Source organism: Geotrypetes seraphini, chromosome 19 (genome assembly GCF_902459505.1).
Source record: "Geotrypetes seraphini chromosome 19, aGeoSer1.1, whole genome shotgun sequence".
NCBI lineage: Eukaryota > Metazoa > Chordata > Amphibia > Gymnophiona > Dermophiidae > Geotrypetes > Geotrypetes seraphini.
In genome coordinates, this window is record NC_047102.1 from 14,881,988 (window position 1) to 14,906,617 (window position 24,630).

The 24,630-nt window shown below is 42.7% G+C and overlaps 1 protein-coding gene across 6 annotated transcripts in view; it reads right to left on the bottom strand.

Annotated features, from left to right (window-relative positions):
• OVCH2 (ovochymase 2) overlaps positions 1 to 24,630 on the bottom strand; it is a 94,496-nt gene that overhangs the window by 27,419 nt on the left and 42,447 nt on the right. For all 6 annotated transcript variants that reach the window (XM_033928240.1, XM_033928239.1, XM_033928236.1 and 3 more), the window contains 9 exons: positions 23,165 to 23,360; positions 21,131 to 21,157; positions 18,473 to 18,563; positions 18,258 to 18,388; positions 11,571 to 11,711; positions 9,203 to 9,333; positions 5,899 to 5,992; positions 4,741 to 4,872; positions 2,068 to 2,148 (listed from right to left, as the gene is read on the bottom strand). In XM_033928240.1, coding sequence (XP_033784131.1) covers positions 2,068 to 2,148; positions 4,741 to 4,872; positions 5,899 to 5,992; positions 9,203 to 9,333; positions 11,571 to 11,711; positions 18,258 to 18,388; positions 18,473 to 18,563; positions 21,131 to 21,157; positions 23,165 to 23,360 — 1,024 coding nt within the window. The remainder of the gene's footprint in view (positions 1 to 2,067; positions 2,149 to 4,740; positions 4,873 to 5,898; positions 5,993 to 9,202; positions 9,334 to 11,570; positions 11,712 to 18,257; positions 18,389 to 18,472; positions 18,564 to 21,130; positions 21,158 to 23,164; positions 23,361 to 24,630) is intronic.

The following is a 24,630-nucleotide window of genomic DNA, read 5'->3' on the forward strand; positions in this document are numbered from 1 at the left end:
GATTAATATTTCTGGAGATAAAACAATATACAAATTGATTTGAGTTTGTTAGAAATAAAAAGAACTCAGTTTTTCCAATCCGTAGGGTGCTTAACAAAAATTACTAATGGGTCAGCAAGATAGTCTGTTAACTCTGTTGACCCCCAAAGTACTTTTGTCTATGAAAAGTGGGGGAACCTTGGGGTTAAGATGAGTGATACTCCTAGGTCAGTTTTCAAAAATTCTGAGCATCTAATTTTAGGTGCCTAGAGTTTTGAAAATAAACATTTTCTGACTGAGCACTTGTATTCATGTCATATCACACGATTCCCGAAATGCAGTTCCTACGAAAGGGTGGGGCCACGGACAGTAGATTCAGCCCAAAGCAACTTTATTGCATCTTAAATTCTTTTTTTTTTTTATTTATAAATTTTTCAAAATTTAACAAGCATACAATCTTGTACAGAAAAGTGCAATCAAGAAAACATATCATTAATTATTCTCAAACTTGAAAATAAACCAGCATTACATAAAAGGTAATAAAATTCCAACTTAATCGCACACTAGTCCTCAATATTGGATCCAAGATTGAGGAATTAGGAGTAAATATAATACAATAACAACTTAAACCAAATCACATCATCTGTTGCTGAAAGAGAGCTTAAATTAATTATTAAGACACTGATGTTTCTCCTTTTTCAAGGCGTTTCATGGAGAGGAAGGCCGTCAAATGAGACGGTTCAAAGAAAATATATTTAAGGGAATTATACCTGATTACACACTTACAGGGGTATCTAAGAAAAAATAATCCCCCCATCTGGGTCACACCTGCTTTTAATAATAAAAGCATCTTAAATTCTTTAATTGCCTTTACTTTCTGAATAGAAGCACTTAGGGAGAAAATTCAGTAAGGGGCGCTAACCGATTTGGCGTATCCTGATGAATTTCCCCCTTAATCCCAACCCTTCTTGAATATCAAGCACGTGGAGGGCACGTCTATAAAGAGGAATCTAGATTTAGGCATGGAGAAGGTGCGCAATTGGAGTGAATTCTATAAAGGAGAGTAGAGGCACTTAGCGGGGAACCCATCAAGAGGCGCTAACCGACTTAGATGGGACTGGGTGTGCCTCAAGGCCTGCGTTGAGAAGCCCTTCGTATGCTATCTCGGGAACCCTCCCCGATGACGTATAAAGAATAGTTACAAATGACTTGCTACTGAAATGTTAGATTTCTCACACCGAGTACTGTAAGAAGTCTGGCACCAGATAAAAATTGGCTTATGAAGAGTTTCTTTAAGTGTAAGCAGAAGTCCTTTTTAGGTTTAAAAGTACAAATGTGCCCGGATTTGGCCAGGGACCCCCAAAAACGTAGGAAAGAATTTCTGTTGTTGAAACCGAGGCTTCTGGCCTTAGGGGCAACTTTTTACTTCGGTCACCCTTGTAAATGTGTAGTGCGATATCGTTCACAAAAGTACGTATTTTTTTTTGAGCCTGCTCAGTTGACATCTTTCCTATCGCTGTCACGACTGGAGAAGGAAAACAAGACCTAAAGATAATTTAAAGCCCAGTATGGAGATATTAATGAGGTGATTATTTCAACTTGATTTCAGCCAAGTCAACCACTTGAGTTCTTCATTAAATATTTCTTGACTCCGTTAAGTTTAATCTTGGAAACTACTAATTGAGGACTAGTGCTAGATTAAGCATTTATTGTTGATTTATGTATTATTTTGCTTAAAAAATTACTTTATGCTTGATTGTTTATTATAAAAATGATAAATACATTTTTTTAAAAAGGAGTCTGTGCCTCTACTGTTAAAATTGACCTACCGTATCTTTATTTGAAATCGTCACCTATTATTGTATTATGGGCTCCTTTTACTAATGGTTTTAGCGCATGCGCAAAACGCTAACGCCTCCATAGAGCTTGTGCTAGTATTTTTCATTTAGCGAGTGGTTAGCGTGCCCTAAAAATGCTAGCGCATCTATTTGTCTTATCCTTATTTGTAGTTCTTGTTCCAACTATCATATGGTTAACTTCTATTATGTATGTAAACTTGTAACCCTGCCGGTAGACCTGCAAACTTACCAAAACTGTCCAGGTCGTAAACTGTGATATTTAGATTTTCAGGTTGCACTTTTTCATCCATTGGGCTCGAGAGATTTATATCTAGTGGGTGAAAAACATACAAACAAAAAAAAAGCAGCTTTCTCTCTGTGATTCTCCTTAAGCCATAACCCTCCAATTTATAAATGTCTTTCTTTGGTTTTAGAAATGAAAAGTGGGGTTCGCCGACACATTTTAAAAAATGATATAATACGGAAATAAATTGGAAAAATCAGGTTCTCCACTTTCACGTGAATTAGTCCCTTAGTGGAGTGAATTGAGTGAAAGCAAATGGATTGTTTACACTTTTTTTAACTTCTTTATTCATTTTTAAAACTATAATTGTGTGCAGTAAATGATGCATTTACATAAAATATTAATATTACAGCACAATAAACTTGTTAAAATAATAACAAAAATTATTTCCCCCCACCCCTTTATCCAATTGGCCAACTCATAAAATTACCTATAAACAACCTATCTATACCTCTTAAACAGTGTCAAAACATACCCCACCTCCCCAGGATGTGTATGTTTTCCTCAATTAGATAAATAAGTCATTCCTTACAATATTTAGTTAATGGTTCCCAAACTTCCATAAATTTTTTGTAACTTCCCTTCTGAATGGCCATGAATCTTTCCATTTTAAAGACATAACCTAGGGATTCCCCACCAGAATGAATAATTTAATCTGTCCCAATTTTTCCAATTCTTTAAGATAAACTGTGTGGCAACCCCCGTCATTATAGACAAAAGTTTGTTATTTTTTGCTGAAATTTGACTTTTTGCCCTCATAGATGTTCCAAATAAAATGGTATCATATGATAGTGCCACTGGATTTTCTAATAAATTATTAACCTGATCCCAAATCGATCTCCAGAATTTTAGTATCAGGGGACGTCCCTTAACTTCTAGATGACAGTGCCAGCATCTATTAGACTTGGAACTATCTATCTATGTAAACGAACTGGTACAATCCATGAAGTTACATTTAAAATAAATAGGAGAAATATCTATATTTTTTAACTCAGTGATGAGTTATGCTCTGGAACATGTTGCCAGTGGAAGTGATTAAAGCAGTTAAAGTAGCCGGGCAAAATGTTTTGGAGATCTGGGGTAGAGAATGACACGGTGACAAAATTCATCACCGTTCCCGTCCCCGCGGATAACCGCGGGAAATAATCCCATGTCATTTTCTAGTGTCTATTTCAACCTCGGTCCTTCTACACCAGCATTCTTCAAAGCAAAGCTTGCAGGTCAGTGACTGTGGCCAATCAAACTCTGATTCTTATGGGAGCCAAGGATAATGAAGCTATTGTGACATCACTGATGTGATTGGCTCTTAGGCACTGGTGGAATGAGGCATTATGACATCACAATATCTGCTGTAGTGTCTTTTTCAACCTCAGTCCTTCTACACCAGCATTCTTCAAAGCAAAGCTTGCGGGTTAGTGGTTGTGGCCATTCATATTCTGATTCTTATGTGAGCCAAGGATAATGAAGCCATTGTGACATCACTGATGTGATTGGCTCTTAGGCACTGGTGGAATGAGGCATTATGACATCACAATATCTGCTCTGGATACCAGAGACTGTCATTCTGTAGTGTCTGTTTCAATCTCGGTCCTTCTACACCGGCATTCTTCAAAGCAAAGCTTGCGGGTCAGTGGTTGTGGCCATTCATACTCTGATTCTTATGTGAGCCAAGGATAAAGAAGCCATGTGACATCACTGATGTGATTGGCTCTTAGGCACTGGTGGAATGAGGCATTATGACATCACAATCTCAGCTCTGGAATGTTGCTGCTCAATCTCAGCATTCTTCAAAGCAAAGCTTGCGGGTCAGTGATTGTGGCCATTCATACTCTGATTCTTCCCTCTCTCCTTAAAGAATGACATGAAGATGGTTTCCCGCGGGGACGGGAACGGTGATGAATTTTGTCACCGTGTCATTCTCTAATCTGGGGAAAGCCACTGCTTATTCCTGAGGTTCAAGTCACATGGACTCTTGCTACTTCCTGGGACTCTGCCAGGTACTTGTAACTGGTTGGCCACAGAACTATGGGCGATATGGACCCTTGGTCTGTTACAGTAGAGCAGCTTGATTTTGTTCTTATTAGCAGGATAATTTGTTTGTTTAGGTCAGTGTATCGCAAACTGTGTGCCGTGCTGAGATTTCTGGTGTGCCGCGACACCCTGACGAGGAGGAGAATCGTCCACACCGGCTGCCTGCCTACAGGATGTGCCTCTTGCGGCGAGAGGCACGTCCTGCAGGAAGTCAGCCTGCGCAGATGACTCTCCTCCTGGCTGGCGTCTCTCTTCCTATCCCCGCACTTCCCGGATCACTCCGCCGTCATCACGTGTTGACGTCCATGCATTTGCGGGTGCCTTCCAGCCAGGACACTGGATTTAGTGTGCCACCAACCGGAAAGTTTGCGAGACACTGGTCTAAGTGGTTTTACGTTCAGGTACTCAGTCATTTGTCACTTTCTGTCCTGGTGGGCTCACAATCCATCTAATGTACCTGGGATTGAGTGATTTGCCCAGGATCACAAGGAGCAGGGCGGGATTTGAACCCACAACCTCAGGGTGCCGAGACTGTAGCTCTAACTACTAGGCCACTCCTTCCTTACAGCGTAGCAGAAATATCTTCACCTGCTTTACTGATAAAAGCGAATGAGGCCTGGAATCCTCTGTAGTTTTCACTGTCATCCGAACGGAACATTATTTGCATCATGTTCGAGGAGCTCAGAAACGGAGCTGGAACCGCCAAACCACAGGTTTTAGCTAAATCACAAAACATTGGCATGAAGAGGAAGAGGATTAATATTCACTACAGAGTAATCCAAAATTGTGAAAGAGGTAACGTCCACATCATGGAGAAACAGCTTGAAATCAACTATGATCATACAGAAGAAAAAGAAAAAAAAAAGAAAAAAAAGGCTAGCCAGAGGCTTTAAGCTGATTTAGAACGCAATTAAACTATCCCACCCTGCTTCGTCACTAATCTAATAACGGTTTCCGGTTCGGCCAACGCTTTATCCCGCCAAAAAGCTTCCAATTGTAGAACACCCACAATTGTGTGCAATTATATTCTTATAAGTGACCAGACACTTGCATGGAAATTTAAAGGAAAAAAGTGGCCCAAACCAGTATTCTATAAACTTAAGTGTACAAAGGGAATACAAATGTTCTAGACCTGCCCTTTGTAGGTCTGGCTTTTGAAGCCAGAACCACAGGTCTGGGCAGTATGAGGAAAAGATGACAATATTAGAATATATGAGTGGTTTTTTTACTTTGGTTTTCATGTACTTGTGTACTAGGTCAGGGTTTTAAAGGCCTACATTATAAGTCCTTTAGTACAGAGGCCCCCAACCCTGTCCTGGAGGACCTCTAGTCCAGTTGGGTTTTTGGGATAGCCCTAATGAATATGCACGAGAGAGATTTGCATATAATGGAGATGACTGGCATGCAAATCTGCCCCATGCATATTCATTAGGGCTATCCCAAAAACCCGACTGGCCTAGAGGTCCTCCAGGACAGGGTTGGGGGCCTCTGTACTAAAGGACTTATAATGTAGGCCTTTAAAACCCTGACCTAGGCGCAATTCTGTAATAGACGCCTAAGTGTGATTGACAAGAGATAGGTGCCTATAGACACATTTTTTTCCTTTATCAGAAATTTCTCTATTTCTTTAGTTGCATTCACGTGATGCAATTGTAAAATTTGAAGTATGTAAACATAAAATTTTAATGTAATTTAATGTAACAGTCAACGCTAGCCATTTTGCCACTCAAAGCACAATTGACTTGCCAAGTTCTTCTTCTCGTTCGAGGTCCCCATAGGCGGCTACATAGTCATAGCGACAGTTTTCGTTTGGTTCCACTTCGAAATCTTCAAACGCAAGCTGCAAGGAGACCCAGATCATTAAGTGCAGCCTCATCCTATCAGTGAGAGTCGTTCTCTTTTTTTGTTAACTCTATTAAGTTCTGACAAATGTACCTCGGATAACATGTACTTAACAAGGAAGCGTGCACAGGGGCGGAGCCAGGGAAAAGCATGGGTGAGGCTCACACTCATGCATGCTCAAGTTTCAAGTTTATTGATTTCTTGGTATGCCATCTATCATATATATCTAAACGGTTTACAATAAAATACTGCAAATAAGTAAAAACAGTATATTCAAAAACATTAAAAGGGATTAATAATCAATCAACAAATAACTGACATGATACAAGGGGGAACAGGGCGAGGGGAGTACCTAATTACAATGAGATAAGTTAAAATTTAAAAAAAGGAAGAGGGGAAAGGGAAAAACATTAGGTAAGGGCAGGGAGGGAGAAAGGAAAAAAGCTGTTAGCCTCCAAGAAGAGGAAGATTCTCGCGTCTCGATTGCGTCCTTGAATAGGAACGTTTTGAGCTTCGATTTAAAGCTTATCATGGAAGATTCTAGTCTGAGATCTTGAGGCATGGCGTTCTATAATTGAGGGGCCATAACAGAAAAAAATCGTTTTGCGTGTTGTATCATACACTATCTGGCGGATTTGATGGAATTACTAAGAATTTTCGTGAGTTTGATCGTAGTCTTCTTGAGCAGTAAATGGGGCCCAAAGTTAGACGTTGGGATGATGTGCGTTAAGCATGAATTCTATCAAGGCAGTTCTACAAGGAGCTGTCTTTAAAGAGTACTAGCTTAAGTCATTTGTCGAACCTAACTTTAGGCATGAGCATTTACACCTGGTGTCAATGCTTATACTTAACTACTGTCAGTTGGAATACTTCTATTTATGTATTTATCACTCTATGGATAAATCCTGGTGCAGGGTCATGAAATGGTTAACTGTTGTTTAAAATATTGCTCTGGCCTACATAGCTGGAAACAGTGTACAATCTACTGACATCATCTGCCTGAAATGTATGTCCCTGCCTTACCACATTGTAAGCTAAATAGATTAGAGTTTGAGCCATGATGTACCCTACCCTCCTGTACATGTAACATTTAGAACTGTAAGATTTAGATAAACAGAGAAATGAGCTAGTTTCCTATAGGACTATAAGTTGTAGCCCTGAACCTATCATAAGTGCTGGCTTAGGACCAATAATAATTGTAGAAAAGTTATAGAAGTAACAAATGAGAAGTTGTAGTTTTTGCAAGTATTAGTTTGCATATGTTTAGTGAAAAGGGCATAAAAGTCCATGCATTTCCTGATTCTAACACTCTAGTAAGCAGGCTGTTCACTGCACTAGAGTCCGGCATGCTGTAAATAAGCCTCTTGTACTTTCTTCACGCCTCTGACTTTGTGTGTCCAAGTGACCTTTCACTGGGAACACCCATGACCCGCCCAAGAACCCCCCTTGGCCACATCCCCTTTGGAGTTGTGCATGAGATCAATTAGGCACTCAGGGTATTGAATAGGTTGCAGAGCAGTTACATATGCAACCAATAATTAGTGCCAAATAGTGTTTGGTAAGGCCAATTATTGATATCACTAATTTAATCAGTTACTTTATGCGGATAGCTGCATTCCATGCCCAAACTTGTATGCCTAACTTTGGGTAACCAATACAGAATTTAGCAGAATGTACAAGGTTCCTGACTGGGGCCACTAGATGGGACCATGTGTCCCCATTGCTTAAAGATCTACACTGGTTGCCAGACAAGGCAAGAGTCTACCTAAAACTTATTAGCCTTTGGTATTGTGCCTTATTCAGGGGCTAACTGCTGTAGGCTTAGCTTAAATTTGCCTGCACAGTCCTTAAGATTGGTTCAGAAGGAATCATTTGAGCTCGCTGCACTGTGGGAAGTCCATTACCATGTAACAAGAAAAGCATTGTTTAATGAAAGAGACCCGGAAATGTGAAATGCACTCCCAAAGGACTTGTGAAGAGAATTAAGTTAACCTTAGTTCTGCAAGCAGTTGAAGGCCTGGTTTTTTATGAGTGTTTGAAGGGGTGGGGCTAGGGTGAAATTGGGGGCAGGACTGGGGCATAATGGGTCAGGGATGGGTGGAATAGGGAGGGCCCGGAGGGCGGGTCTAGGGGAATCTGGTACCCCTAAGTTGAGGGAATTTTCTCTAATTATATGTGTGGGAGGTGGGTAGGGGGGAGTAGAGCTAGGAATGTCAGGGCTCAGTTTGCTGGGCTACGTTTTATGAGTGGATGTGCTCTGTAGTAATTGTAACTGGAGTTGGGTGACGGTAGAGAGAGTAGTGGGAACTTATTTTATTTTTGTTGATTGTTGTATACTGTTTAAATTGTTTAATTTTTTTGTAATAAGGAACAGTATCTCAAGTTTGCTAAGGAAGATAAAGATACAATATTTTAAGTGACCGTCTCTAGGAAAAGGTGACCACAGTAGCAAATCCAAAATGTCGAAAATAGCCAATGTTTCATAAGCCATCCGCCAAAGATAAATGTTTGAACTTCTGCGAGGTTTTAATTTTGTCACATAAAATGACGGGGTTTGGGCAGTTGTATTACAACTTTTATTTGCTCTAACAGAATCCATCAAACCCTCATGTTTTATGTTTCACGTACTGTATGTGAAAACAGATTCGATGGGATTCTAGAGTCTTCTTGAAGACCTCAGAATGATTCAGTCTTATACTTTTGTTTAACATACTACAGTAAAACCTTGGATTGCAAGTAACTTGGTTTGCAAGACAAGCAAAACATTTGATTAAATTTTATCTTGATGTACAAGCAATGTCTTGCAATACAAGTACATACAGTATACACACAATGGTTCTTCTCTCTCTGATGCTGTGGGAGTGTAGTGACTGATCTAAATGAGTGAGGTCTTGCAATACGAGTACATATAGTATACACGCGTCATATCATCACAACTGAGCCGATGGTTCTTCTCTCTCTGACGCTGCGGGGGTGTAGTGACTGTTCTACATGAGCGAGGTCTTGTAATACAAGTGCTTATAGTATTTTGAATTAAATTTTTGGGTTGTGGAACAAATCGCCTGAGTTTCTATGATTTCTTATGGGGGAAATTCGCTTTGATTTACGAGTGTTCTGGATTACAAGCATGTTTTTGGAACGAATTATGCTCATAAACCAAGGTTTTACTGTAGTTGGTCTTGCCATGCAATCTACACAGTCAACCTACCTTCACTATGTAATTTTCTGGAGCATGGATTAGCCAGCGACAGTCAACGGAAGGGCTGTAGTTTTCAGGATAGTGCAACGTTTGTATCACTCCTTCCTCAAAGAGGACAGCTACAGACCCACAGCCAGAATCTAGTAAAGGTAGTGAGCAACACACTTTAGAAACTCAATTCATCTTCCGGGTTGTTAAATATAATCTTTCCAAAATATTTTCGGTAACAAAGATTATGCAATGCGAATGAACTCAAGAGGCAGGGCCAGCAGGACCTGAATTATCCTGAGCTCTCGATTACTGCAAGCAAAGCATTTACCAGTACAAAATTCCTGGTGTTAGGCCCCCAAAGGCTTTGAAGCATACTGCAGCTATGACAAAAGGATAATATGATCAAACAGCGTTTCTGAACATAATGACTGACATAGAGAAAGAACTGGGTGGTGCCAATTCAGCGGGATGAAATTGACCTCCATCTTGGTTTTACATGAGGGCTTACAAATTCTGTCCTGCAGACAACACACAGTTTTCTAGATTCTCAAGATGTTGACGATGAATATGCATGAGATAGTACTGTATATGCAAATTTATCTCAGGCTTATTTCATTGTGGATACCTTGAAAATCCAACTGCCTGTAGGATCCCCAAGACAAGTTTGGGAAGCCCTGACAGTGGCATAGTAAGGAGGGGGACAGGGGGGTGGCCTACCCCGGACACCATCTTTGTAGGGACGCTGGTACCCATCCTCCTCTTCACCCCTTCCCTGTCCCCCCCCCTACTACTGCACTTGCCCCTTTCCTTCCCTCATACTTTTTTAACGTTTGCGGTGTGAGAAGCAACCCCAACCTACTGCTTGTGCCAGCGTTGGCTCTTCCTCTGACATCACTTCCTGGACACTTGCCTAGGAATTGATGTCAGAGGACGAGTCGACACTGGCGAGAGCCCTCTGACATCACTTCCTGGACACTTGCCTAGGAATTGACGTCAGAGGAAGAGTCGACACTGGCGAGAGCAGCAGGTTGGGGTTGCTGCTCGCGATGGGAGCATTAAACAGGTATGGGGGAAGGGAAGGGGCGCGCAGCAGATGGGGAAAGGACAGATGGGGTGGGGGAAGGGGTGCCACTGCCCCGGGCACTTCTCACCCTCGCTACGCCACTGAGTCCTGACTTCTGATTTGGCTATAGTCCATAGGTGTAAGGGGGGGAGGGGAGCAATATCAGAACTGACTAAACCTGCCTCTGAAGACTTGGGGCCATCGAGTAACTCTAGTCATGATAGAAAATGGTGTTTTTAATTTTCTCATGCCACCCCAGGTGGAAGACAAAAATGTAATTGAAGAATTTAGGCAATCACGGATATAAGTGATTAAGGGGTCCTTTTACTAAGGCACGCTAGTGTGTCCTATGGACACGTTGCCACGCATTAGCATTTAGCCTGCGCTAACATGAACTAGTGCGCCTTAGTAAAAGGACCCCACAGAGACGTCCTTTTCTCTCCGTGCATTAAAGAAATGGTAATAGGTTAAGGATTCCTTTTTTATGTTCACCATCTTCTGTTGCACGACATAGAGATACTAATACCAACTCGCTCTCCAACAATATGGAGAAGGAAAACTCTGACACCCCCAGGAGGTAGAAAAAGAATCAGAGAGGAAAGTTAGATCCTGCTTCCATCAAAAACATTTTACCCTCCTTGTCCAATCCATCATCCTCTCCAGATTGGACTATTGCAACTCTATCTACTTAAGCCTAACTAAGAAAAACCTTCATAGACTCCAACGGATTCAGAATGCCGCGGCCAAGCTCATCTTCGCTAAAAGTAAATTTGACCATGTCTCCCCGCTCCTGGCCAAGCTCCACTGGCTTCCGATAATCGCCAGGGTCCACTATAAATGCGCCTGTTTAGCTTTCAAAATCCTACACGGTATCCTCCCTCCCTTTATCCCTCTTTCTTGGAATTCTTCAAACCCTAATACCACCAGACCCTCCCACAAATTAAAACTATCCTTCCCCTCGCTAAAAGGCATTTCCCACCCAGGAAAGATAGGGACCTCCCTCCACTTCAAAATCACTGAGCTCTGGAACAACCTTACCTCCCCTCTTCGGAACTTGAGCTCTCTCCAAGTTTTCCGCAAACATCTGAAAACCTGGCTTTTCTCAAAAAATGTAAGTCTCCCTCCAACTTAGGAATCAAGGAAACTCTTATATCTTGGCATCCCAAGTCCTCTAAATTTTCTTCACACTTCTACCTCGAACCCTCTGTTGTAGTTCCTTCCTATTTCTCCTACTGTAAACCGCGTCGAGCTCTACGAACGTGGAGATGATGCGGTATACAAACCTAAGGATTAGATTAGATTAGAATATAAATGAGACAATACCGGGAAGATTATTTGGCACTAGAGCTGTGTACGTCATTGAGAAACCGGTCCCAGTCTTCTGAAAATCAGAAACGAACTTCAGCATCAAACGGTTGGACGTGACCACAATCGGCAAAGGACGGACGGCACCGCAGAACTTCCCTGAAAAGAATCGATTCATAGAAAAACAGCCTTATTTAAGGGACTCAATTCTCGATAGTGCAGCAAGATTAAATACAAATCAGTTTGAACTGAGGATAAGATGTAAACAACCAAGTGAGACTATCTCCCTCTTTTACAAAGGTGCGCTATGCTTTTTAGCACACGCTAAACGCTAATGCATGCATATTATCCTATAGACGCATTAACATTTAGCGCATGTTGATTTAACGTGCGATAAACGTATGCTTAAACGCGTAGCGCACCTTAATAAAAGAGGTCCTACGTAATTACTTAGAACGTCAAAAGGTGTGAATGGGTTTACCGTTCATCCCGCCTATGGATTTGTATGTGAGATGCGTGGCAGTAACCTACATCTTGAGCAATAAAGTAGGAAGTTTTGACAAGAGCAATTAATGGCCAATGGAGGAGGGGAACTATCGCATATTATATTATGTGTTTCTACCGTTGTTATGTAGGGTCATGAAATGGTTAACTGTTGTTTAAAATATTGCTCTGGCCTACATAGCTGAAGAAAGTGTACAATCTATTGACTTCATCTGCCTAAAATATATGTCCCTGCCTTACCACATTGTAAGCTAAATAGTTAAGAGTTTGAGCCATGATGTACCCTGCCCTTCTGTACATTTAACATTTAGAACTGTAAGAGTTAGATAAGTGACCTGCTAGTGTGAGCTTAGGACCAATAATAATTGTAGAAAAGTTATAGAAGTAACAAATGAAAATTGTAGTTTTTGCATATATTAGTTTGCAAAAAGGGCATAAAAGTCCGTGTATTTCCTGTTTCGGACACTCTAGTAGGCAGGCTATTAACTGCACTAGAGTCCGGTATACCGTAACAAATTTCTTGTACTTTCTTCATGCCTCTGACTTTGTGTGTCCAAGTGACCTTTCAGTTAAAGTAGAGAAAGCCCCCCCCCCCCCCCCCCACACACATACACACATAGCTTTGCAGTTTCAAAAATAATCAGGGATGGACATAAGTCATTAGGGATTGCTTGCAATTAGTTCAGAATTAAATTCAAGGGCTTGCATTTCAGTCTCAGCACAGGCTAGAAAGTCATCATGAGGACCAAATGAGAAGATCCATTAGATATCCAGCTCATAGAATATTTAGTCATTTCTTTTTATTTAAACATTTAGATTCCGCATATCCCGCAATTCTATGCGGAGTAGAACAAAACATCCACAGAGTATTGCTATCGCTGCGGGAAAAGCCGGTGTTGGGCGACCAAAAAAGATTGTGATAGTCATCAAAACTGAAAAAGTACGTACTCTCTAGCAAAGTGGCTTGTGGACCCTTGTGCATTTTAATTCCTGTATGATCATCTATAGCAGTGTTTTTCAACCTTTTTACACCTATGGACCAGCAGAAATAAAAAAAATTATTCTGTGGACCGGCATCTGTCCATGAACCGGCGGTTGAAGAACACATGGCTAAATCGTGGGCCAGACCCCGCCCATCTCTACCCAATCTCCACCCCAGACCCCGCCCCATAATAGTACTAATTGCACCTTGCACGTCCCTTGCCTCATCTGGAAGCCTTCCCTCTGACATTGCTTCCGGTTCAGGCACAGGACGCACGTAGAGCCACTGCCCATGGCTTTGTGCACCGAATCAGTTAGGAAGAGGGAGCTGGCTCAAAGATAACGCCGCATCGATCGCACCGTGGACCGGCGGTTGAAGAACACTGTTTTGGGCCCTGATGCATGGGCTGGCCTTGTGGACCGGCAGGAAATTTCTGTGGACCGGCACTGGTCCATGGACCGGTGGTTCAAGAACACTGATCTATAGGAAGGGGAAGAGATCGGGGGAGGGGGGTCCCTCCATGAAACTATGTGATTTGGACCATTTTAGAATCTAAAAGATGAGCGGACTCCTATTATCTCTAGAAAATGACCTCAAACATCAGTGGTGAAAAAGCTGAAGAAAGGGTCTTCTCCAGATGGCCAGTGTGGGAGACTAAGCTTGATTCCAGGACTTGCACACAATCCCGAGAGGAACTCCTTGTCATCACCCATTAGCAACTAGGGATATCCATTCATTTGAAACGACATACAAAATGTCCACAATGTTTTACATGTTTATTCATATCACAGGCATATTAAAATGAGCAGAAAAAGCACAAAATGTTGTGTTTTATTTTCCATGTGGATAATTAATAACTAGGGAGTAAATAATGGAACTAATCAGACCCAAACCAAACGTTCACTAGTTGGCAGAATTAGAGATAATTACAAAGGGCTCCATACTAACATAATGCATTAAATATCATAGCCTCAAGCTTACCTTCCGGCATTATGTGACTCAAAGGTCACAATACATCTCAGTGCAGTGCCTGCTTATCATTGCCCCTGACTACCTAACAGAGTTAGGTAGATTTTTTGAAGCAGATGCTCTCTTTCTAAAGGTAACCTGAACTTTTAAAGCTTTAAGCATTATATATTCTTTATTATTGATTATTTGTTTGTCTTTTCAGATATTCCCCTGACGCAGCCACTTGGCGAAACAGGGCCTGTCGGGAATACTGAGTTCATTCTTTGAAAAGTGTGTCTGGTTCCGTATTGGAGCAACGGATATTTATTTCCACTGCTTGTGGGAGATGAATGGAAGATAAGTGCAAGTTTTTACAGTTTTTTGCTGTTTTTTTGCAGTTTAACTTGTGTATCTTAAACTGTATCTTTATGAATCTTTTCCATGGAGTTTTTTGACCTGGGATGTGTTTTGTATGGCAGTTTATAACTGAACATATAGTTTCTTGGTTGTTTCCTTGAAACACTGAGGTCTTTTTCTCCGTGTTAGTTACTTGCCTTTCAGCCTGTTTCCTTCCACTATTAGCAGCTTTATTTGTTGGTTATTTTTTTGATTTTTTTGGATATTCAGCTTGTATACTTTTTGATAAATTGTTACCTAACAGAGTTGGTCATGCCTCCAACACCAGAAATCTTTTCCACTTAAAATTCCCAGCACGCAACAACATAATGTCTACCAGGCAAATGACCTTATCCTTGTGACCCTGGGCAAGTCACTTAATCCTCCACTGTCCCAGGTACATTTGGTAGATTGTGAGCCCACTGGGAGAAATGCTTGAGTACCTGAATGTAAACCACTTAGACTATAAGTGGATATAAATGCTAATAAATAAACATGGGAAACAACATAAAAAATCTACCAGCTGACCTCAGACTGTCTTGTACTTAGTTCTAAAGGGAGCCACAGTGTGCATCTCTCAAGCAAAGATGACAGCATGCATTAAAAAAAAAAAAAAAAAAGAAACCTAGACTTGCACATCAAGTTTTGGGTATCTTAGGGGCCTTTTTACTAAAGTGCATTAGGCACTTAACACAGCGAGTGAAATCAGGCTTCTGCACACACATTAAAGGGGAGAGAGTGGCTCAGTGGTTAACCCTTTCAAGACCATAAGGATCGTAGGCCAATTTTTGTGGTTTTGACGACATTTTTATGGTAAAAAGGGCTTGCAGATGCCAAAAAATTGATTTTTTTTGTGAAATATCATTATTTTTATTTAAAAAAATCACACTTCTGGCTTATGGACAGTGTGGCAAGTAAATCTTCTCGTCAATCTGGCAACGACGCTAATGAATGAATGTCGGAACCAGTTTGTTTACATAAAGGCAGTATCATATGGAATCCGTACATATCAAATTTAGAACTGTAGACTATCCCAATCAAAATTTATAGGATTTTATTTTTTTTTTTTTTTTTTTTTTTTTTTTTTATTTTATTTATTTATAATTTTCACAAATTGTTTAACAACAATCTAAAGAAATTAACAATTGAAAAAAGAAAATAATTATATTAAATCATGTATAATAATTCCACATATATGACCAATCACGCTGGTTCCTGTGACCCTGGGCAAGTCACTTAATCCCCCCCATTGCCCCAGGTACATTAGATAGATTGTGAGACCACCGGGACAGAGAAGGAAAAATGCCTGAGCTCCCCTGGGAGAACGGTAGAGAAAATCGAATAAATTACAATTTTTTAAAAAAAATTAAAGCATTTCATGTTTTTGTACTAAACTGTGCAGGATTGAATTTTTAAGAATTAACGCAGAGTGTAGGGGATTTAGTGAGGTATTTAATAAAATTTGGAGCCCATTGGCTAAATTTGTAAAAACGCAATATTGTATTATCATCATATCTTTCCTCCGATTTATTTATCTTTACACATCCAGGGGGGGAGGGGGGTTGGTTGGAGGGGAGTAAATATTGATAGTGATATTTGGGGAACTTTATTCTTTATTTGTATTATATATTAGGTTATATCGTGCTATTATTATATGTAAGAAACTGATATTTATGTTACCTGTACAGATATTAGTGTAATGTATGTAATTCCTACTATTATTTCATTTGGATGACACTGTTTTTGATTAAAAATCAATAAAGAATTATTAAAAATATATATACCGTATTTGCCGGCGTATAAGACGACTGGGCGTATAAGACGACCCCCCAACTTTTACAGTTAAAATATAGAGTTTGTTATATACTCGCCGTATAAGACTACCCCTTCTTCCGCACACCTTCTGCACAACAAATAAAACTTAAAAGAACATCAGAATTTATTTCAACAATTTTAATTAATTCACTAAAGCTGAATAGAACAATAAACCCATGGGAGCTGCCATGCTATTTGTTTTCTAAACTGTTAACCAAACTGAAACTGTCAATGATAGAAGGAAGATAACACATAGAGGGAGAGAGCAAGTGCCGGGCAAGTCCCTAGCAAGTTTGCTGGCATGACAGTTTCCCTTTAAAAGCCTTCAAAAGCCTCCTGTTCGCCCCCGCAACTTCCTGAAGGGCTAGACTCCACACACGGCCGCATGTGCGAGAGACGTAGTCAAGAGAAAAGGGGTGGGGCCAGAGCGCCGCTGCTTCCCGCTGCGCAGGATGAAGGAGCTGGCACCCTTGTCACACTGATGTCCCGCCATGGCCCCGCTGATGTCCCGGCAGGTTTACTAGTACCGTAAGCACCGTAAGGAGGTAAGGAAGGAGATGTTAGGGCATGTAAAGTAAGGGCATGTAAACAGTACCCGGCGTATAAGACGACCCCCGACTTTGGGGAGGATTTTAAGGTACTGAAAAGTCGTCTTATACGCCGGCAAATACGGTATATATTTTCAATCTGGGGGTGTGGCATGGGCGGGGAACGAGTGTGGAAGCGTTAGCCAGCTAGTGCTTTATAGTTGTCATGAGCTAACACAAGGGTAACAAGGAAGCTCCTACTATCTCCTACAAACGAGATGGTAAAAATCCCCTGTGTAAACATTCAGCAGGTAACAGGGGTTAGTTACCAGGAACATTAGTGCAAGACCTAAACAAAAAAAAAAAAGAAAAGGTAAAGTTTGCAGTTTTTGCACAGAAGAATCCCACTTTAAAACAGGTTATCTGCAAATTTTAGTCCCTTCATCTAGACGGGGATGATTTTTTTTTTTAATTTTTTTTGGAGCCGAAAGCCAAAAAGGAGTTCTAAGAGGCTGCTTAATAGGGATGTGTTATCAACTTGGAAACATTCAAGAAGTCTTCTTTAATTTTACTTCATTTCCTGCCTCAAACAATACAAAAAAAAACCCACCCCTAAACAAAACACCACACATGCATTTTGCTTTGTTTTCTGTGAACTTAAATAATTAACAAGTGCGAAAACAGACACAAAATTTTGACATACGAATGAAACAAACCACCAAACAGAAATTTTACAGTACAAGAAATCCACAGGTTTGAATGCCAGTTTCAGAATCAGAATTAGCACTATATAGTTTATAGTTTATTTAATTTTTGATTAAACGCTTTTTCGTTTCTTCAAAGCGTTGTACAGAATATAAAATAACTTTACAGTAAAAAAAAAAACCATAAAACATTTAGAACAAACTTTCTATGATCGACATAACTGACGACAGAACGTACTAGGTAATTATGGCAGGCATGCAATAAACACAAATGGTAAAGGGGGTAAGAAATACAATTGATAAAGTAAATGTAAGAAACATTTAAGGTAAACACAAAAGGAATTAGGGAAATGGGTATGAATTAAAAACAAATATTATTTATTTAATCTCTAAGATGAGCATCTTTTTTTTTTTTTTTCAGTTAAAAGCGTCGTTAAAAAGGAAACATTTTAAGTTGCTTTTAAATTTTTTAAAGTTTTTTTTCCATTTTTAAATATAGTAGAAGAGCGTTCCAGATTGTAGGGGCTATAACTGAAAAAATTGAGGTACGGCGTGTGCCAATATTTTTTAGGGAAGGAATGTTAAGGTTAAATTCAGATATGGACCTTAAGGATCTTGGTGGGTCGTATGGAATCAGTAATCTATCTATGAAGGCTGGGGCATTTGACTGCAGAGTTCCGAATGTTAAAAGGGCGATTTTATATGTTACTCTTTGTGAGACTGGCAACCAATGGGCATTTTGAAGGAGAGGGGTTACATGATCATACTTCTTTGCTCCTGAAATTATCTTAATAGCAGTATTTTGAATCAACTGAAATAAAGTACTTGCCAATAAGTTGATCCTTAGAATACACAGCCAAAGAATCAAAGTCACATGAGACATCACGTTCCAGATCAAAGTGAGAAAAATTAAGCAAGATGTGCATTCCCTCAGGGACGGTCACCATCCAGACACAGTGCCTGGAAAAGTAAGAGAGAACAGTGCTCAAGCAAGGACTCGGATTCAAATGAATGTTTGACAAAGAACCTTATTTGTCTACTCACTCCTGGTTCTCATAAAATTCGGTTGGACCTTCTGGAAAATCTAATCGACCTTCCCTGCCGATCAGTTCATGCGTGGGCACGCTGCATGACCCTGCACATAAGTAAACGAAACCAAGGCAAAACTCATTTTCATGGGGAGTGTCCAAAAGTGTCGTCTGCCTGCTTACTTTGGGGGTGGGAGAGGGACGGGTAAAGAAATTGGCAATGGGGAAGGAGAATCAATTCAGAAATAGCATCCACTACAGCCCTCCGTGCTGACTCTCAGACGACCACTATGGCAGCATCTGAGGGCAAAGACAAGACTATAATGCAGATGGGCAGGTAGGGTATGTTTTAGGTTCCCTTATGAGGGTAAAATCAGAGTATTCATTCAAACTTTTCAGCGTGGCGGAACACTAAACCTAGTGCCCCGGCCGGAAGGCATTCGGAAGTGTGCAGACATCGATGTGATGATGTCACGCGCATGTGTGATGTCATCACGTCAACATCCGTGCATGCGAGAATGCCCTCCGGCCACGACTCTGAACTGTCTTTTTGCCAGTAGGGGATCCCGGAGGAGGGGAGGTGCAGGGAGAGGAGGAGAGACGCCGGCGAGCAGGAGAGTTGTCGGCGCCAACCAACTGCCACAAGAGGCAAGTCCTGTAAGCATTCAGCCGGCGCTTCTCCTCTATGGCATCTCATCGGGGCACACCTGGAATATGCACACAGTTTGCGATACACTGATGTAGACGGTCAGTAATTGCCGTGGGAAAGCCAATGTAGGTAGACCAAAAGGATTCCGATAAGTCTTGTGGTTCTTTCTGCATTTTAATTCCTATATGATCAATGTATAGCAAGGGGAAGGAATTGGAGGACGGGGTGGTCCCTCCATGAAACTTTGTGATTTGGCTCAGTTTGGAACCATACGGTAACACGCCTAAAAGATGAGGGGACGCCTATTATCTCTACCAGGCGACCTCAGACGCAAATACCTCTGAAGCGTTTGCTAATACTACAAATAGTTTTGGAGAGAGAAAATGAATGTAATTAACAACCTGTCCATCAGTACTATGGCATGAGAGATCTACTTTCAAATCACTAAAGCTCACTTTTACTAAGCCGTGGTAGAGGTTTCTACCGCAGCCCGAGGCGCTAAATGCTTTGACGCTGCTCTGACGCTCATAGGAATTCTACGAACATTGGAGCATTTAGTGCTCCAGGCCGTGGTAGAAACCTTTACCATGGCTTAGTAAAAAGGGGAGGGGTAAACTCTCTAGTGAAATGCTAAATATTAACATGGAGACTTATTTGGGTGACGGTGGCATTTAGAACAATTTAAGAAAATAGTGCTCTCATTGTCATTTACCCCTGGAGCTCACTCTCACTTATTTGATAACTTTTCAAGACTACTGTATATACTCGAATATAAGCCTAGATTGTTGGGCCAAAAATGGGGGACTCAGCCCTGGCCAACTCTGACAATTTGTTTTACCTCCTTCCTGCCTCCCCCTCCCCCCCCCCACACACATTTTTGAATTCTTGATGGTCCAGTGGTGTAACGGGCAGGAGCGAGCTTTCCACGCTCCTGCGCTGAGCCCCTCGAGTTTGTGTGGGCCAGCAGTGCACCTGGCATGAGCAAGCATTTGCAATGCTGCCCAGTGCTGAGCCACTCAGTGAATGGCTGCTGCAAGTTCTCGCAGGACTCATGAGAACTCGTGGCAGCCATTCAGGGATCGACTCAGTGCCGGGCAGGAGAATGGAAAGCTAGCTCATGCCCAGCACACTGATGGGCTGTGAGAACTTGAGGTGGTCATTCAGGGAGGGGCTCAGAATGGGGAAGGAGCGCGGTAAGCTTGCTCCTGCTCGATACACCGCTGGACCACCAGGGATCCAAAAAAGGTACATGGAGGGAGGCGGGAGGGAGGTAAAAATAATTATCAGAATTGGCCGGGACAGGAGACAGGAGGAATCCCTCCTGTCCCGTCCCACCCCACCAGGTCATATGGCAGGCCTGGTGGAGGCCTGCAGGACATTGGGAGAGAGGGGGGACAAGGCAGGGAAGTGGGACAGGGTGCAGAACCTGGCAAGGAGGGAGGGGGGATAGGGTGGAGAGCCGGGCAAGGAGGAAGGGAGGGGGGGCTGGGTACAGAGCCTGTCAGGGCACATAAATATTAATCCCCCTTCCCCCTGGCTTATATTCGAGTCAACCTTTTTTCCTCTTTTATGGGGGAAAAAGGGTACCTCCCTTATACTCGGATCGGTAATTCTCTAGAATCATTTTCATGATTCTGAGACCATATAGGCACATGTAAATGGCCTTGTAGAAAGAACCAACCTCTGCGACATGCTGGTGTGAACTTTAGTGATAGTCATGTAGAGGGGGCGACGGGTGAGCAGAGTTTGCCAATACGCATGCAGATTAGATAACTACGCATGCAAATCTGGGCAGGATGTTTACACCCACATGTTTACACCCACAGTGGGCTTTGACGACAACCCCAGTACCAGAAAGCCAATTCAACCATGAATTAATGAGCGACTGTTGGATGGACCGTTAGGACTTTATCTGCCATCATTTACTGTGTTACTATATTAGTTTACTGAAATATCTGCAAGCGTTGAAATAAGCAGTCATCGCTCTGGATTATTTTCCTGAATGGAGATGTAAAGAGTTCTTACCTGAAGAAGACCTCATTTGTGGTGTTTCTAGAAATAAAAAAACAACAACATTTGAGTAATGAATTTAGGAGACAAAGGGGAAAAGTCTATACAACAATGCCTAAATGCAGACATGTCAATAAAGTATGCTCTATAATGATGTTAAGGCACAAATAATAGCACAAGTGGCTTTGGCATGCCAAGACTCTTAGACATAAGTCAAGTCAATAGTGGAAATAGACTGTGGTAACTAACATATATATATATACACTCTCGAATATAAGTCGATCCAAATATAAGCCGAGACCCCCATTTTTTCCCCCCAAAAGGAGGAAAAATGGTTGACTTGAATATAAGATGGGGGCTTAATATTCAAGTGTCCTGCCCTGCCAGACTATGCACCCAGCCCCCCCTCCCATCCAGGCTCTGTATCCAGCCCCCTTCCCTCCCTTATAGGCTCTGCACCCAGCCACCCTCACTCCTTACCAGGCTCTTCACCCTGTCCTCCCCCCTCTCCATTCCTCACTGCCCTGTACTATCTCCCTCGCTCCTGATGCCTTGCAGGCCTCCACCGCAGGACCCGATGGACCAGGTTGAGGGATCCCCCATCTCCCATCCCAGCCGCAGCAACCAGTCAGCCAGCGGCCTCAAACGGAGTGGGAGAGCAGGAAGATCGGTCCTGCTCCGTGCACCGGCTGGTTACCAGGGACCCAAAAGGGACTTGGCGGTTGTAGAAGGGAGGTGTGGATGCCAGTTTCGGCAGGCACAGGAGGCATAAGGGATTCATCCTGTCCCGCCCACTGCAAGGCCACCAAGGAGTCGGGGGGGTTATGAGAGGAGCGCACAGGGGAGGCATGGGGTTTTGGATTCAGATGGGATGGGAGATGGGTCTTGAGGCAGGCCCTGTGGAGGCCTGTAATAAGTCCAGGAGGGGGGTGGGTAGGTGATATTCAGCACTTAACCAGCTATGAGGCACTGCATTATGATAGGATTAACTATTATGCAGTCATAGAAACATGATGGCAGATAAAGGCCAAATGGCCCATCCAGAGCATCCACTATCTCCTCCTCTCCCTATTGGCTAAGGCTCTTAACATTTGCATCTCTTCTTCCTATTGGCTAAGGCTCTTTACACCTTCATTGTGAGGTCATAGAACTTTAGTAACATAGAAACATGATGGCAGATAAAGGCCAAATGGCCCATCCAGTCTGCCCATTCGCAGCATCCACTATCTCTTCTCCCTAAAAGATCCCACGTTCCTGTCTCACGCTTTCTTGAACTCAGACACAGCCTTTGCCTTCACCACCTCTACCAGGAGACTGTTCCACACATCTACCACCCTTTCTGTAAAAAAGTGTTTCCTTAGATTACTCCTCAGCCTGTTAACGTTATCCTATGCCTTCCCATTCCGGAGCTTCCTTTCATAACATAAGAACAAAAGAACATAAGAATAGCCCTACTGGGTCAGACCAATGGTCCATCAAGCCCAGTAACCCATTCTCACAGTGGCCAATCCAGGTCACTAGTACCTGGCCAAAACCCAAGGAGTAGCAACATTCCAGCATCTCAAAGAATAGCAAGATTCTGGAACCCCAATGAGAGCAACATTCCAGAGCTGAGACTGTGATGTCATAATGCCTCATTCCACAGTGCCTCAGAGCCAACCTCATCAGTGATGTCACAATGGCTTGATTGTCCTATACTTGGCTCACGTAAGAATCTCTGATGATACTGATGCGTGTAACTGCCGCAAAAATGCCGTCAGAGATATGACAGGCTATTTTTGTGTGGTGGTTGTGCCTTTTTTGGATCATAGTACATTCTGAATATCATCGTTATTGACTTCTAAGACTCCTGAGGCAGGCCTGCGGGCCGAAACATGTACATGTCGAGTCATTGAGTTATTGAATTATTGAATGTACCATTGGATATTTGGAGGAATAAAGATTTTTTTGTACCATCAGATGAGTTGGAGGACACTTTTTAAGTGCACATCATTCTGATTTGGACAATTCCACTCCAGTTTTTCTCTTATTTTTTCTTTGCCACTATACCTATGTAGATGTGTTGGAGAACCCATGGCAGTACTTTGCGCAACTCCGTGTAGATCCCAGGTGTTCCTCTATGGTCAGGCAATTTCATGACATTATCACTCCAACTGCGCGCACATCCCATTCCCCAGGAAGTTACGCCTGCCAAAATCCAAGTGCCGTGCTTACGTCTGCAGAGAAGAGGCCCACCTGAGTCACCCTATGACAGAACAAACCCATGCTGTTAGATAACAAATTGGTGTGGATGTACTATAGACAGGCGTGATGGCATAATATGGTACAGCTAAGGTGGGGAGCAACAGCTTTCTCTGTAGTGCACATTTTCAGTGCTATGACCAAGCACATGGATGGCAGCCTACCACCTATCAGGCAATTTTCAAATTTAGTAGGCAAGTTTGCTAGCGTGTTGAAAATCAAGCCTACAATGGATAGCTGGATCCTGAATGGAACATCTGGATCAGTGGTCTCAAACTCGCGGCCCGGGGGCCACATGCGGCCCGCCAGGTACTATTTTGAGGCCCTCGGTATGTTTATCATAATCACAAAAGTAAAATTAAACAGTTTCTTGATCATATGTCTCTTTAGCTATAAATGATGATATTATTAAGACTTAGCCAAAAGGAAAGATTTATCTAATATAATAAAATGGTAAGCCGCGCATGCGCACTTCCTATGCGTGCGTCCGTTTTCCGTGAGCTGTAGCACACATAGGAAGTGCGCATGCGCGGCTTACGGTCCGGCTGCAAGTGACATGCGTGCCCTTCCCTGCTCTCCACCGCTGCCGGCCGCTAGCACCCCCTGCCCTCTCCGTCGCCTCCCAGCTCCAGCGGCGTAGGCAGCACTATAAACACGCTGCTTTGCGCCCTTCTCTGCCGATTTCCTCTGCCGCGTCTCTGATGACATCATCGGAGACAGATGCGGCAGAGGAAATCGCCAGTAGAAGGCCGCGAAGCAGCGTGTTTAAAGTGCTGCCTACGCGGCTGGAGCCCCGAGGTTTGTCGGCGGTGGGAGGGTCAGGAGCAGGCCGGTTCGACAACGGCAGTAGAAGAAGGGGGAGGGGCCGAACGGAGCAGGGAAGATAAGGTAAGAGAAGGGAAAGGGGGAGCAGGGAAGAGGTACTATTGGACTGGGGGAGCAAGGAAGAGGAACGGGGAGCAGGGAAGAGGTGCTATTGGACCGGGGGAGCAAGGAAGAGGGACGGGGAACAGGGAAGAGGTGCTATTGACCGGGGGAGCAAGGAAGAGGGACAGGGGGAGCAGGGAAGTGGTGCTATTGGACCGGGGGAGCAAGGAAGAGGGGCAGGGGGAGCAGGGAAGAGGTGCTATTGGACCGGGGGAGCAAGGAAGAGGGACGGGGGGAGCAGGGAAGAGGTGCTATTGGACTGGGGGAGCAAGGAAGAGAGACAGGGGGAGCAGGGAAGAGGTGCTACTGGGCCGGGAGAGCAAGGAAGAGGAACAGGGAGCAGGGAA